The sequence below is a fragment of the Prunus dulcis genome, chromosome 8 (genome assembly GCF_902201215.1).
Source record: "Prunus dulcis chromosome 8, ALMONDv2, whole genome shotgun sequence".
NCBI lineage: Eukaryota > Viridiplantae > Streptophyta > Magnoliopsida > Rosales > Rosaceae > Prunus > Prunus dulcis.
In genome coordinates this window covers 4,106,720-4,121,605 of record NC_047657.1, presented here as the reverse complement: position 1 = coordinate 4,121,605, position 14,886 = coordinate 4,106,720, and the positions used below count along the sequence as shown (strand labels likewise).

Below are 14,886 nucleotides of genomic sequence, written 5' to 3'. Positions count from 1 at the left end.
CAATGCTTAGAAAATGCAAAAGGAATGAGAATTGGGATTATTCCCAAATTGGCCGAACGCAACGGTCTTAAATTAGTTTGGTTTGATTTGATTTTCATCATGACTTTTTTCAAAACTGAACCAAACTAAACCATTATATTTTGTAATTGATTCGGCCATAGTTTTTAAGTGAAACTGATCCAATTTGGATTGTGCCCACGCCTAGTAGGTATCCTTTGCCTACTCCCTTGGAGGAGGAAAAATCTAATGTTATTGCCTACTCTTTTGCCTATTTCCTTGGAGATGCACCCATTGTTAAATTTTTATTTTTATTATTTTTTTTTTTTTTTGTTTGTTTGTTACAAGGCGGGGGCAAGCCCCATTGTTAAATATTATCTATCTCTAATAAGAGTATTTCCATTGGAATATGCAAGGGAAGTAGGCAGAATCGTAATATAACAACTTAGGTGTCATATTATGTATCCATTTGCCTCATGGAAAAAGTTGACCACTCTAAAGAAATTAGGCAATGCAATTATACAAACCATTATTATATTACTTATTTTTATATTTTATATTTACTTCTGCATTTCACACAAAAGTAGGTGAGAGATATGAAATCCCATTACTCAGACCAAAAATGAAGGAACATAGTTTGTCTCAACTATGCTTTAAACCTGGTAGGCACAACATAAATTTTGCAAATTCTTCAATTAAGTCGCAAGGGATCAAATTGGCAAAATCCTCCATCCCAAAACTGTACTATACAACAAATAAAGAAAAATGTGTGTGTGTGTGTGTGTGAGAGAGAGAGAGAGAGAGAGAGAGAGAGAGAGAGAGAAATAATCCAGCAAAAATCTCAAATCAAATCCTAAATAGAAAAATGTCATAATAAGTCCATAAAAAATGAATGATGCCGATCAAAATCCTAGCAACCTTAGGTCTGCAAAGTTACAAACGTAAAAGTTTCAGGCATTTGAGTTGCCACATAAAATAAAACCCGGCTAAATAAACCAGATCGTAGCAAAATATTCTCGTCTTAAAAATCCCAGTACTAATGGCAAGTCATTTTTGTCCAAAAAAAAATGGCAAGTCATTTGGGCCAGCGAAAAAAGGACCCAGTGCGCAAAATTAGTGATGAATAAGGAGAGATTCACTCGTTGAGATCCAACGAGTTAAGCTGATCAGCAACTTCAGACTTTGTTGCAGCTTTACGAAGGACATCCATTGCCTCAGCTACCTTATCCTTTAAGGCATCCGGAGACTCGATGAGATGGAGAACCTCCGTTTGGTCCATCTCCAGCAACATCCCAGTCACCTTAGCAGTGTGTTCCGGCTCAATATGCTCAACAAGTGGATATAGCTGCTCACCCAGCATCTGCAAGTTTTAAGACAGTGGAATAACTTCAATAATATTGTTCTTGTGTTCTCCTTTCCCTCTAGAAGTCTAGAATAAAATCATGCACAACCCTTAAAAACGGAATATCAATATAAGTTGTGCGCATAATAAGAGGGACAAAAAACATACCAAGCGCTGATTCTCTGGGGTAGCAGAAGCTAAAGCTGAAGCAAGTGTTGACATCGGCAACGGCCCAGAACGCTGGCTATCATTAGGAGTCACAGGCATCCCTGAACCGTCAAAGGGCAAAGGCATTATTGGACCCACAATACCTTGAGGAGTGACAGATGGATCCACTCCATTCCGTGCATTGCCCATGTATCTCAAGCCTTGGTTGGAGTTACGGTGCAGTAGCTGAAAGAAAAAAACAGAAAAGTAATAGCACACCCAGAGTGAAATTTCAAAATGAAGTTAATAATGGCAATGGAGCAGGTGGCATAGTTATACCTATTGCTAACTCACATAATACTGTCATTATAATTAAATTATGCAAACACATAACATTGATGGTATAGTAATTTCATGTGGTGATGAGTTCAAGTACCAGAGGTAGAATGAAAAGAAAACTGCTAAGCTAAATCAAGAAATTATTGTACCTGCTGCTGCACCTGCTGAAAGTTCCCACCTCGCCGTACCCCCATTCGCTGCCCATGTTGACCTTGCCTCTGAAGGTGGTATGGCATAATAAAGTTTGGAGCAACACCCGGACGCATACCAGGCAAGAGCTGCTGCTGGAAGCCATAACCTGCAGGCTGTGGGGGAAGAAGGCCAGGAGTACCTTGACCAAAATAAAGTTGTTGAGGGGCAAGCCTAGGTGCCCCAGGATGATATCCAGGAATTCCCGATGGCAATGGTGTCATTCCACCTGGTGCTCGGATTTGGGCAAAGCGTGCCTGAAACAAATGAGAAAGGCCACCTTTGTAATGCTTCGTTGGAATAATGAGAATGAGTGACAACCGAGAAGCAAAATAAGAAGAGAACCCATGCAGACCGACCAATATCTGGGTTCACCAGAGCTAGTAGAAAAAAAAAATGTAAATGCTCAGACTAAATCAACAGACTTCTAGTCCTGAACACAATAGCTAGACATAGGATGGCATTCCTGCACTGTAAATTGGAATTAACCAGCTGCAGAAAAGGAAACCAACTCTTACTATAAAGCACAGACTAAATGTAAAATACTATCAGACTCAATAAGTACATACACACCCACTTTTCCTTGGTAATCAAAAGCCTTGACACTATACAGAAATACTACATATTGGTGGCATGTAAAATTACACAGTTAAAAGTCCTCATGAGAACCTACATGCATAATCCAATATTACCAAGAGATTACAGTTTCCAAAAACCAATGAAGAAAACTACCTGTAATCGAGCCTTTCTCTCTTCTTTGCGTTGGGCTACAGCAACGTACAGTGGCTTCCGTCCAAGCATCTTACCATTCATTTCAGTCAACTGAAGAAGGGAAAAAGAGATTATGCATGCATACATAACACACAGAAAAGGGGGGCAAAAGGTGCATTATGGAATGTGCCAAGGATTTAACATATCAATAGCTTACAGCTTTATTGGCTTCCTCTGGAGTAGAGAAGGCAACAAATCCAGAACCCTTGCTTGTCCCTTGGTGATCAAGCATGACCTTGAAAAAATAAAGAAAATTAACAACGCTTTTTTTAATTCTTGGTTACCTTGAGGTTCCAAATGATAACTGTAGCTAATGTTTAAAAAGAACCTGCAAAGGAGACATAAGCAGGAAAAACAAACCAGTAGTTAAGTTGAAATAAGATATACCTTGCATGATGTTATTGTTCCAAATTCAGAAAATAGCTCCTTTAGTTTTTCATCAGTTATTGTATCATCAAGATTTTTCAGATATAAGTTAGCACCTTGTAGCTTCTCAAATCTACTGAGTCTTTCCTGTTCAAACTTAGCTCTCAACTCCGCCTCCCTCTCTGATTTCCTTTGAGCCCTCCCAACAAACAAAACCTTGTCACCACTAAAGGTGGTCCCATTCAACTTATCAATTGCAGCAGCTGCTGCGTCTGGCTTCTCGAAGTTAACAAAACCAAAACATCGAGACTTTCCAGCAGCATCCCTCATAACAATTGCACTAGTTATGTTACCATGCTCGGCAAAAAGTTTCTTGAGGTCGTCTTCTGTAGTTGTCTCAGACAAATTTTTCACATAAACATTAGTGAAATGTGGTGATCCATTTGGCCGATTCCTTTCCTGGCCTCTTTGAAACAGTCCAACATACACCTGTTTACCATTTATCAGCATTGAATTCAGCCGTTTGATTGCTTGCTGTGCAGATTCGTCCTTGTCATACTGTACGAAACCATACCCTTTCGATTGACCATGGCCATCAACTGCAACCTTGCAAGAAAGTACAGTGCCAAAGGAAGCAAAAGTGTCAAGCAACGCCTTGTTATCAATAGATTTGTCCAGGTTCTTGATAAAGACATTTGCCCTTCCGCTCTTCCGAATACTTGGATCACGATGGGAATACATAATCCTAATGGGTTTCCCATTGATAGGAGCGAAATTCAAAATCTCCAGTGCATTAGCAGCTGCAAAAGTTCAAAATCAAAATCAGGAACTACAAATTTCATACATCACAGATAAACAAATAACAAGTACTGCAATTGCTAAAGCTATTTGCTAAGTATTCCATTCTGAATTGCACAATACCATATAAATGTGCTTGCATAGGCACATTCAGTATATTCCTTAAAATAAAATTAAGGAAGCATCGATGAATTCCCTATCAAGTTAGTCCATTGCAGAATTAAAACTAAAACACAGAAACAGAAAGATGGTGAACTAAAAACGAGGCATACAACGCAAACTTGAAACCAAATAAAGCCAACATTACACATATTAATTAATTCCCAGACAGAAATAATTTTTTTTATAAAGATGGTCGACATTGATATGTTCAATAATTACATTGGTAATATACAAGTGCACAACAGATTCAGAATCCATTCAATCCTTAAAAAAACCAAACACTCTGTTTTTTCCTGCACAACTCTGTTTACCAATGCTTCCTTCCTCTGTTGCGTAGCAACCAAGAAAGGACAAAATAAAATAGTACTTTCAAAAGTCTGCATTTTTCTAATGGCCAAAATAAACAATGCGATCACAGAACCATTTTTATTATTCCAACAAAAATCCCAAACACATCGATAAAAACAAAAAACAAATACTAATAATAAACTAATGAGATTCACCAAATACAAAATTACAAAAATCAGAAAACAGAGCACATATGATCAAAAAGCGATTTGTGGAAAATACGAACCCTCTTGCGTATTGCTATAATTGACGTAGGCGTAGCCAAGCGATTGCATTCGGCTTTGATCCCTACAAACCCTAACCGAAACGACGCCGCCCACTTGGCCGAACAGATCGATCAGCTGCGCTTCGTTGACAGTGGGGTCCAGATCGCCCACGTACAACGACACGTTGCCGAAACCCGCCGGAGTCGGGGCCGGAGCCGCCACAGGTGGCTGTTGCGCCGCCGGGGATACGGGTTGAGCCGCCGGTGCCGATACCGCATCCGCCATTGCAAAAAATAATTAAATAAATAAAAAAATTGGGAAAAAAAATCGAAAACAGGTATGGGGTTAGGGTTTGCGAGCGATTGTATCTAGAGTGGTGAGTAGGGTTTCTCTTGCTCTATATATGGAATGAATTTAATTTTTCGGATCAAAAAAAAATTTTAATGGAAAATTTATTTTCGAGGGATTTTATTTTTTTTATTTTTTATTGTTCCTTCTTTTCTGGTTTCTTCTTCTCTGGAAGAGAGAGGAGGAGAGAGAGGGCTTGGAATGAGACGGAGAGTGGCTTATATATGGAAAGAGAGTGAAGTGAAGCGGTGCGTTTTCAGTTCGTAGCGGTTAAGGAAGTGAATTTGCACGTGCGGTGCTGACGTGGCATTCGATGTCGTCTTTGTCTCTGACTTCCTCATTTTGGTGGTGGGGATGTGGCGGGGATGTGGCCGTGCTTTTTCTTTGCTTTACGGCTTTTGAAGTTGGCTTGGCCCCACTTTGTTGGTTACGCGTCAGGCGGGGCTACAGACACGTCTCCTACTATTTAATGGTGCCTTTTGGCATAAACCATTGTTGTTTGGTAAATTTGGGCAGTGGTAATCTCGTAAATTGCTTCAATTTTAATCCCAACCAATACATGTATCAGGCCCATATTTATAAAGTGGACCGGTTTGTCCACCATGGTAGCATGTGGACTGTTTTGTTCTTTTGGGCTTGTATTTGTTTTAAAGAAAATTTACATAAATACCAACTGAATTTTTAGTTATGTATGTCATTATCACTTGATTTTTTATTTTTTATTTTAAAATCTAAACTATATAAAGTGTTATAATCCGTCACCTATTTCTAATTGAGCATTTCCATCAATTCATTATAATTATAAAAAAAAAAAAAAAAAATTTCAAAGAAAGCTAACCTACATCTCTCTCTCCCTTCTCTCTAATCCATCTTTCTTTCTTCCACGTAATATCAGATCAATGGTCCAATTGATTTTGTTGTGTTTCTGCATTTCATGGCTTGCACTATATATATTTATTCAAAGACTTTTCATCCTTCATTTCAATGAAAGTTTGCATTTCAAAGACTTTTCATTCTTCATTTCATTTCAATGAAAGTTGGGCGACAAATGGAGAGGATACATCCAGATCATACCAAACATAATCAGGATCGATGGGGGCGAGGAAGCCCATCCTTACGTTAACTTTCTTATATATTTTTTTCCTGTTATTTTATTTATTATTTTTAGTTATAATTCATTGACGGAAATGCACTTAAATTTAATGAAAATTTTAACGGAGTTAGATGTAGATGGTGAATTGCAACACTTTACAAAGTTTAGGTGTTTAAAAATAAAAATTAAAAGCTCAGGTGGTAATGTGACATACATGGCTAAACCCTTTCCTGCAAATATGCTTCTCGACCATGGAGACTAAGCTAGTCCTGCAAATCCTCGTAACTTGAACACTTGCTCCTCAGCAAGTCTGGTGTCAAATCATTCCATAGCTGGTAGCAATATCTAATTTCTAAAGCCAAGGTAATAATTCATGATAGAGAGATGACAAATCATCAGATTAATTAGATCATCAATCCTTCCAAAAGTATCCAACAGGTAGATTTTGATCTCAGTTGAAGCTCAGTCGACCACAGTGAGAGCTTGATACGCTTTGTCAGCAATGGCTGCTTCCATTAGATGGTGCGGGCCAATTTCCCCATAGTTGTCCAAGAAGGACTTGACCAAATTGTCAGAGACGCCACTCAACATCGTCACCCCTGGATGATGTTCTTCTATACGAGGCATGTTCTGGTACGAAATATTCCAGTGCAAAATGTGTGGCACTGCATCATCCCCGTACCCTTTCTCCTTAAACTCTCTCCGTTTTGCCTCATACAGAGTCTTCCAGGATGTACCCCCAACATATCCATAGTAGTCGGCGAACACAAACACCTTCTTAACCATCTGCTCTGCCTTCAAGTTCTCTTTCGTAGCCACTTCCAGAATAAAATCCCATATCTGCCAATTATCAGCAAAAGATACAAAGTTTCTGTTGCATGTCCTCATCATCAACTCGCACTTGGACTTGAGATCATCCCCTTGTATCGAATGCAGCATCAGCTGATCCGGCAAATGACCAGAACTGATCACCTTTCCTTTCCATGCCGGCTCTTCACTCAGTTCAGACACCAAAAGTCCCAAACTCACCGCCAAACGCGTTAGGCCATTGTAATCGCTTATGTGACACACTGCCAAGCAGTTTTTAAATTTTCCCAAACCCTCCCCTTGCTTTTGCTGCTGCTGCTGCTTTAGGTACATATCCTCCACCATTGCCTTCCACTGAAGCTCAGCCCCTTCCCTGACATTCCCATCTTCTACTACATACCGTATGATCTCATTTGGGAGCATAGCATCTGGCTTTATTATGCCGCCATGGCCACTCAAATTGCCTCCTCTTCCTCCTGCTTTTTTCACCTCCTCCAAATACATCTTAACTTCAGAGCGTTGTCGTCCAATAAACATGCCTTGACGCTTCCAGCACCTGTTCAAGGGCGCCAAAACCTCATTCCTAAGCCGCTCCCACTCTTCCGATTCATAAGATTGATTTGGTTGGTCTGATTTGGGTGGGCAAAGCCTCCTCGCAATGCTTTCACACAGAAAAATGGTGCGGGCAGCGCGGGAGTCCTGGGGTTGTTTGGTAACGCAACACCCTGCAGCCTCGCTAACAAAAAGATCAGCATAAGCGTCAGCGTCAAGAGTACCATCTTTATCATCTTCATCGTCGTCGTCATCATCACCGTCAGTTATATAATCTGATGGCTTCAAATCCAGCTTGTGCTGCTTCATTTGGTCAATATCAGACTTCAACCGCTCCACGAAGACATCCATTGCCCGGTCGTGTAACAACTGATAGTCCGGGTCAGAGTGGAGCCTCTCTGCAGCGTCTTGGTCTTGTTCTAGAAGGCGGTAGAGAATCTCGATAAGGACATACAAACCACCGAACGAATCAGCAATGGACGGCAGGTTGCATAATAGCGTCTTGGGGTGCTTCTGTTGGAGCCAAAACACAGCCGTGTAGAAGCCTTCTGGATAACATTTTCCACTGCTACGAATAGCATGGAGATTGAAGATGAGCTTGAGGGTGGTTAGGGGATTGTGGGACCAGGCCAGCGGCAGCAGTGTCTTCAGGTAGTCAAGGGACACCTGGTTCTGCTGCTGCTGCTGCTGGGTCGTCTCCTCATCGCTGCGTGTTTCTGGTCGTGTCATCTGGAAAAACAGATCATGGCAGGGATCACCGTAGGAAGAGGAGGAGGAGGAAATAGGGGAGATGGAGATCTTCTTGGCCATGTCACCGTTGGAGTTGGAAGCCATTAATCTTCTTGTGAGCAGTGTTGGAGGACCGACAACAAGAGCTTTTGAAGTTGGAATTGTAGGAGTAGGAGCCGCCATTACTTTCAGAATCCTTGTGAAAGTGAAACACACTTGCAGCGGCACTTGTTTTTTCATCCCTAACCCTTCCTCTGATTGAAATTGCAATCGGAAATGAACACACACATACAATTCCCAGTTGAGATATAAACTCACAATTTCTTTCTCCAAAAATAAATTATAAAAGTTAAAATTTTCTTTCTGAGGTTAAAAAAAATAAAAAACACAAACGGGAAAATTAACCGAAATATTGTCCTTCAAACGACCAATATCATCTAAATTATATGGAACTACACGAAACACATCTAAATTTTTGCAACAAACTCTTCATATCCAAAACTTGTCATAGCTGATACATCATTATTAAGTAAACTCAATAATTATTGGAACCTGGAATCATAGTACGTATTATCATTGCGTCAAAGTTTTTATTTATTATTTATTTTAGTATAAACGATTGAGGAAACGGGTTTTACACAAATATTCATTGGATACATGGAGTTTCGAACGTCAAAATTTTAATATAAATTATTATTTGTACCAAAAATTGCATTTTTGCCCATTTATGACAAAATATATGATTTAGAGGATTCTCAAGGAAACCACTTGTTTTACATGCCAAATACAGGAAAACTAAAGATATTTCTAAAGATATTATCTTTGATTATTTATTGGCTTTATTTGGAAGGAAATATTAAGTGGCAATTATCTTAACACCAGTTAAGACGATTTGATATGATATTAAGTGACAATTACCTAAATTAGGACTTATTCTGCAATCAGTAGTCTTGCCCGCCAAGTAATTTTGGCCACCAAGGGATTAACACTACGTTTACAGCAGGGGTGGGAACGGTCCACTTTTCTCCTGTAATTCAAACTGAAACTGAAAATATGAAATTGAATAAATTGCACAGATGCTCCTTGTGCGTCTTTTGGTTTGTGTCCATAGTATATATATGTTCAATTGAGTCCTCTGTGTGCATCGCGTGTAAGAATAAAAAGGTCATTTCAATCAAGCAAATGAAATAAAATTTGATACGAACTAAAATACTAAGGCCAAAATATATTTTAATTTGAATGCTTTTTTTTTTCATTTTAAATTTGAATACTTAAGTATATGTAGATTATGAGCGGAGGTACATACTACTTTAAGGTCTTGTGACGGTCTTTTTATTTTATTTTTTCTCTCGTCAACATTAGCAAAGAAAGTACATGTAGATTATGAGCGGAGGTACACCTTGAGCGTTTGTTGTTGCTAGTGAACTCTTCCATATTGGAATTAACCCCTTGTGGTTATTGTCAAAGGCGGAAAGATGAATTTATATTGGGGTGGGCTAATTTTATTTTATTTTCTTTTCTTTTTATGGTTTCTTCTTCAAATATTCTAGTGAAAATGTATAAGTCAAACAAGTTCATTCATTTTTTAACATTAATACAAATAAGTACATATAAAATAGACACACACAAAATGTATATATTGCAAGCATCACGCAAATATTTACGGTAATGAAAATAGAAGAAAATAATAAGTATATTCAAATTAGTAAGAATGACCTCATTTATAATCCAAGAGAAAATAAGGTATATACATGAGGAACTTTTTTTGGGTTCATGAGATCTTGATCGTGCTCATTTCTAAAATAAATTAAAATTCATCTTATTTGCTTATATAAGTTGAACTAAGCTTTTAATTTTGTAGAAAGGGATGGGTTAATATTTGTGGGAATAGGGAAAGTTTATTCAAATTTGTACAAGGTCTTTGTCTTTTTCCCAATCTCACACTGGACTATAGCCCCTTATAGCCTAAGTGTAGATTTGCTAGTGGTATTAACCCTATTTGATTATTTATATTTATATTTATATTGGTCTTTGTAACTGACGACCTTCAACTTTGAATTATAAATGCAATTTATTATATTTCTATCATAAAGTACTTTTGACTAACTACTAGTTGCTTTGCAATATTCCCCTTAATTGACTAGTTTTTTAGTCTTTATAATTAACTCATTAAGTTAATCTGAAAAAATATATTACAGGTCTTAAATTTAAGGAATAATATGTGCAAGAGCCCATTAACTAAATTAGTTTAGTTTCTAGTTTGCATTTTCTCGCACAATACTTGTATTATACAGGAATGTACTTTTTTTTTTTTTTTTAAACTTCCGATTTCTGTACATATTTGAAAGATTCGATAAAATACACATATTTTTAAAATCAAATGTACATTATACGTATTATATGTTGAAGAATATAAAGTCTCATATAGGAAACTTGACTAAATAAATTACAATTATAATAAGTGGTTCCACTCCTAATAACACCGAGGCCTTTTGTGATAAAATCACACACCCCACACTTACTGGGCTTTGTAGGTATATGTTAAATTTCATAGAGATGGGTCATCGGCCCACTACTAGCATAATTGATATTGTCCCCAACTTAACCACCTACAAAGCTGAATAGGTATGAAGTTTTATCACAAAAGGCCTAGGTTATTTTATTGGGAGATTCACTATTATACCCAATATGGGGGCCCAAATTATAAAAATACCCTATATAAAATGGACTTTAGAAACACACCCAAAGCCCATTTACAACATAACAAAAAAGTTTTTAACTTCTTATAAATTACAAAACTGCCATCAATTTCTTAAAACAAGCCCAACCCCAAAATCTCATAAAAATACCCAAAGCACTCAATAGGGCATCAAAGTAATTTAATAATCAATATTAAATTCAATAAGGCTAGCTATCATTTTTTGGGTTTTTTTTGGTTTGTTTATAGGAATTCAATTGTGTAGGGTTTATTTATAATATTAGTGCTAGAAATGGGTATATCACTAAATATCTCTATTTTATTTAGTCAAGTTTTTGATGTGGGACTTTATATTCTTCAATATGCCCCCTCACATGGAACCACCACATAGTGAGCCACACGTGGAGCCAAGTCCACATCCAAGTCAATCATTCTAATATATTATGTCAACTTGACATAATATACTGTACTTCCTCATAGGATAGCGAACAAAATAGTAAGCCTTATATCGTTGGAAAGATACTGATGTTAACTTTCTGTAAAATTTGGCGGTTTGTGATTTGGACGTGTGTGGAGAGAGTTGTGGCCATTTTAGTACAGACAGTTCGGGCAAAATGTATTCTACGGGTTTTTCCGACTTTGCCTGGGTTTTTTAAAAAAGAAAGGAAAAAAAAATAAAAATGGAGGGTAGGGGATCAATAGAGAAAGCAACTGATAAGAGTGAGGCTCTTCGAAATCAAATGGGTATCTACGGTGGTGTGAGAGTTCGTCTTCTTAAAATTAAAAAAAGATAATTGCTATATATATTTAGAACTAATTATCCTGGTTATATATATAGTTTTATGTACTAATAAATATTTATATCATATTATATATATAGAGCTTCTATTGAGGTATCTCTCAAATAAACTTATTTGAGGGATACTGCTTGTAGGGCCCACTTCGGATTGTATTTCACTAATTCAAATCGTCTATTTTGTAGATACTCATTCAAAGATCATCTCTACAAAAAATCACTTGAATCCGATATCATTTGACCATTCAATTGAGTTATTGAAATTTTAATACTTTCTTAAAGCATCGTGTTCATTGATTTTGTAGGACACAATTGGATATTGAAACGGTTTCCAATTTGTCTAATTTTTTGTAAAGATGATTTATGAATGAAGACCTAAAAAATAAATGGTTTGGATTATTAGAAAAAAAAAAATTGTAGGGTACCCTAAAGAGCGTCCCTCAAATAAAATTATTTGAGGGATCCTTCAATAGAAGGGAACTGTATATATAATAGAATAAGATATATATGTAATTTTATTTGAGGGATCCTTCAATAGAAGGGAACTGTATATATTAATTATTTTATTATATATATATGTATTACATATATATCTTATTCTATTATATATATGTATATATTAGTAAAATAGTTCTTGATAATGTGGTTAGGTGTCAAAGAAAAAAAATGTTAAGTAGCAAGGCTATGATTACTAACTTGGTCAACTCACCAAGAAGAATGTTAGAATAGGATTGGACGTAGGATTGGAGGAATTGAAGGAGTCACAACGTGTCTTATAAGACATTATTCTTTATCTGCAAGACTACATTAATATCTATTTACATTACTGGGATAGTAAGTATATAAACCGTCAGTACATCATCCAATAAGAAAAATGAGTAGTTGCCGACTTATTTTTTGTATATATATAGGTGATTAGTTGCACAACAAATGAACAAAGAAAGCGAGAGAGAAATAGAGGTAGAGAGAAGTAGAATTGTTAAAAAAAAGAGTGGGAGACTGAGTTTGTGAATGCGGTGAAAAATTGGGAAACACCTTACATTTCAAGCCAAAGCTTTGGTGTCAAGGTAGGGGTTTCTTAGTGACCTTTTACAAAGATTGATTTAATTAACTTTTGTGAGCATTATATTATGCATGGTATTACAGTTTGGTTAACATTCCTTATTATTGGGTGTTTACTTGTTAATTAATTATTTGATCAATGTTGGTGTGATTATATTTTGATACGTGAGATAAATGAAAGGCATAATTATATCATGTCAAGGAAATTGGTTGGAGTTCTTGGGTTGGAAAGATACTAATGGAAAAAGAGGGTAATGAAAATGATCTTTTGTGCAGTTGAGTCTAATTCTTGACAGGTACCAGATCTCAGGGATCCTATAGTGTACATGGTTTTTATTGGGTGATGCAAGATTGGTGACAGGGAGTTAGACAATATGACTAAAAAAAGGGGAATTGTGGCATGATTGAAATGAGTGTTAGTTCATATGAACGGGTATTCGGGATCAAGTGGTATAAGCATGGTATGGGACGTGCAGGTCTGCTTGTCCAATTATATGAATTAACGGGAGTAGATGAAGAACATTCATGCATTATTATTACTAATGTGATATTTGGTTGTGTGATTGTATGTCACTTATAATTTAATTATATCAATTTACCGTGAAAATGTTGATGTCCCTACTGACCTGTGGTTTCACTCACCCCCTAACAGATTTTGCAAGTATTGAACCTGAAATCTAGAGCTTGTGATGATTTTGGCATATCTATAGAGTGTATTGTGTACATAGGTTGTGGATGAATAATGAGCTACTCTTTTAGTAAAACTCTTAAGTAGTTATAAATTGTAAAATAATGTACAAATTTTAAGATTTCAGATGTTGTTGTTTCTGCTTAATATTATATGTGAAATATTATTTTATTTATTTAAGTGTTTCTTCACATTTTAGTTATAGTTTTTATTAAATTCTATAATTAATGTGTGAATCAAGTCTTAACCCAAGGTTACGTAAATCCGTGAGTTGGGGGGTGACATGTGGCAACCATAATAGGGAATATTTGATGAGGAAGATGGAAGGCCTTTTCAATTTTCAAGAAGCTTCGTGTAATATTTTGTAACCTGAGGAAGAGGGTGGGGTGGGGCTAGAATGGGTGGGTGGAACAGGAAGGGGTGGGTTGTGGGGAAGAAGAGGGTGGGGTTGAGTTCTTTTTTATTCGAAAATACAAATATGTATTTAACTTTGGGTATACTAGTGATTTGCCCCCTGAACTTATACCTAATTTTCGATTGATCCTCTATACTTTTTTTTTTATATATAGAAAATTAAGGATATGAACTTCTTTTTTTTGCCAATTTCCCCCCTACCGTCTAAATTCTTAACATTTCATCCAATTTTTAGTTAAATCATTTTTTTAAAAAAAAAATTTAAAAATTAAAGAAAAAGAGTAAACCTAATGCTAACCCCTTCCATCTCCTCCCTTTCTCCTCCCATTCCCCCATAACCACCATCCTTTACTCCCAAACCAATCCCCCACCCCCACACCCTTCAACCTACAGAATCCTCCCTCCTCCTCTCACTTTATGTTCTTACACCCACAGACTCATCACCACCATTCCCCAACAAACCTTCCTCCCTTTCCACCTTAGCCTTGGTCTGGGGTCTCTTGTCATCATCACCCCATTCTCCCATGACCATCCCTGCCCCACAAACCCACAAACCCTAGCCAGCAACACAAACCCAGAAACCCAGAAAAAAAAGAAAATTGACAACCAAAAAAAAAAATAAAAATCCCAGCTGAAATAGAAAAATCCCCATCTATATCTCCTTCAGCAACCCTAAACCAGAAAACCCCAGCCGAAATCCATCCCCACGCGAGATCCATTCCAAGCCCCAGCCGAAACCCATCCCCAACCCTTGCCTCCAAGTCCCACGATTTTGGGTTTAGCCGAAGGAGAAGAAGCAAGGGAGAGATAGAAGCAAAGAAAAGAAGGAAAAAGAAAACGAAAGAGAGAGAGATACAGAGAAGAAGACATAGACATAGGGAAGAGAAAAGAAGAAGAAGAAGGAAGAGAGAAAGAGTTTTCAGTTTTTATTTTATGACTATTATTTCATTATTATTTATTTTTAACATACAAAATGACTATTTTACCCTCATATTTAACGGCAAAGGGGAAATTGGCGGAAAAAAAAAATCATA

The 14,886-nt window shown here is 37.0% G+C and overlaps 2 protein-coding genes across 2 annotated transcripts; both read right to left on the bottom strand.

Moving 5' to 3' along the window:
* Positions 1-822: 822 nt before the first annotated feature.
* LOC117638081 (polyadenylate-binding protein 3-like) lies at positions 823-5,195 on the bottom strand. The gene is made up of 7 exons (XM_034373170.1): positions 4,686-5,195; positions 3,173-3,951; positions 2,943-3,020; positions 2,747-2,836; positions 1,975-2,271; positions 1,508-1,732; positions 823-1,357 (listed from the first exon to the last, which is right to left on the bottom strand). Exons 1-7 carry the CDS (start codon positions 4,948-4,950, stop codon positions 1,133-1,135), a joined length of 1,959 nt encoding a protein of 652 aa, XP_034229061.1. The 5' UTR covers positions 4,951-5,195; the 3' UTR covers positions 823-1,132.
* A 1,373-nt stretch (positions 5,196-6,568) lies between these two features.
* On the bottom strand, positions 6,569-8,377 carry LOC117638286. The gene has a single exon (XM_034373425.1). The coding sequence runs from the start codon at positions 8,375-8,377 to the stop codon at positions 6,569-6,571; it is 1,809 nt and encodes a 602-aa protein (XP_034229316.1).
* Between the last annotated feature and the right edge of the window lie 6,509 nt (positions 8,378-14,886).

Coding starts and splice junctions, on each gene's coding strand:
- LOC117638286 (XM_034373425.1), bottom strand. CDS start 8,377: ATGGCGGCTCCTACTCCTACAATTCCAACTTCAAAAGCTCTTGTTGTC.
- LOC117638081 (XM_034373170.1), bottom strand. CDS start 4,950: ATGGCGGATGCGGTATCGGCACCGGCGGCTCAACCCGTATCCCCGGCG. Junction 3,952..4,685: donor TTATAGCAATACGCAAGAGG/GTTCGTATTTTC, acceptor GAACTTTTGCAG/CTGCTAATGCACTGGAGATT. Junction 2,272..2,746: donor AGAGAAAGGCTCGATTACAG/GTAGTTTTCTTC, acceptor CATTTGTTTCAG/GCACGCTTTGCCCAAATCCG.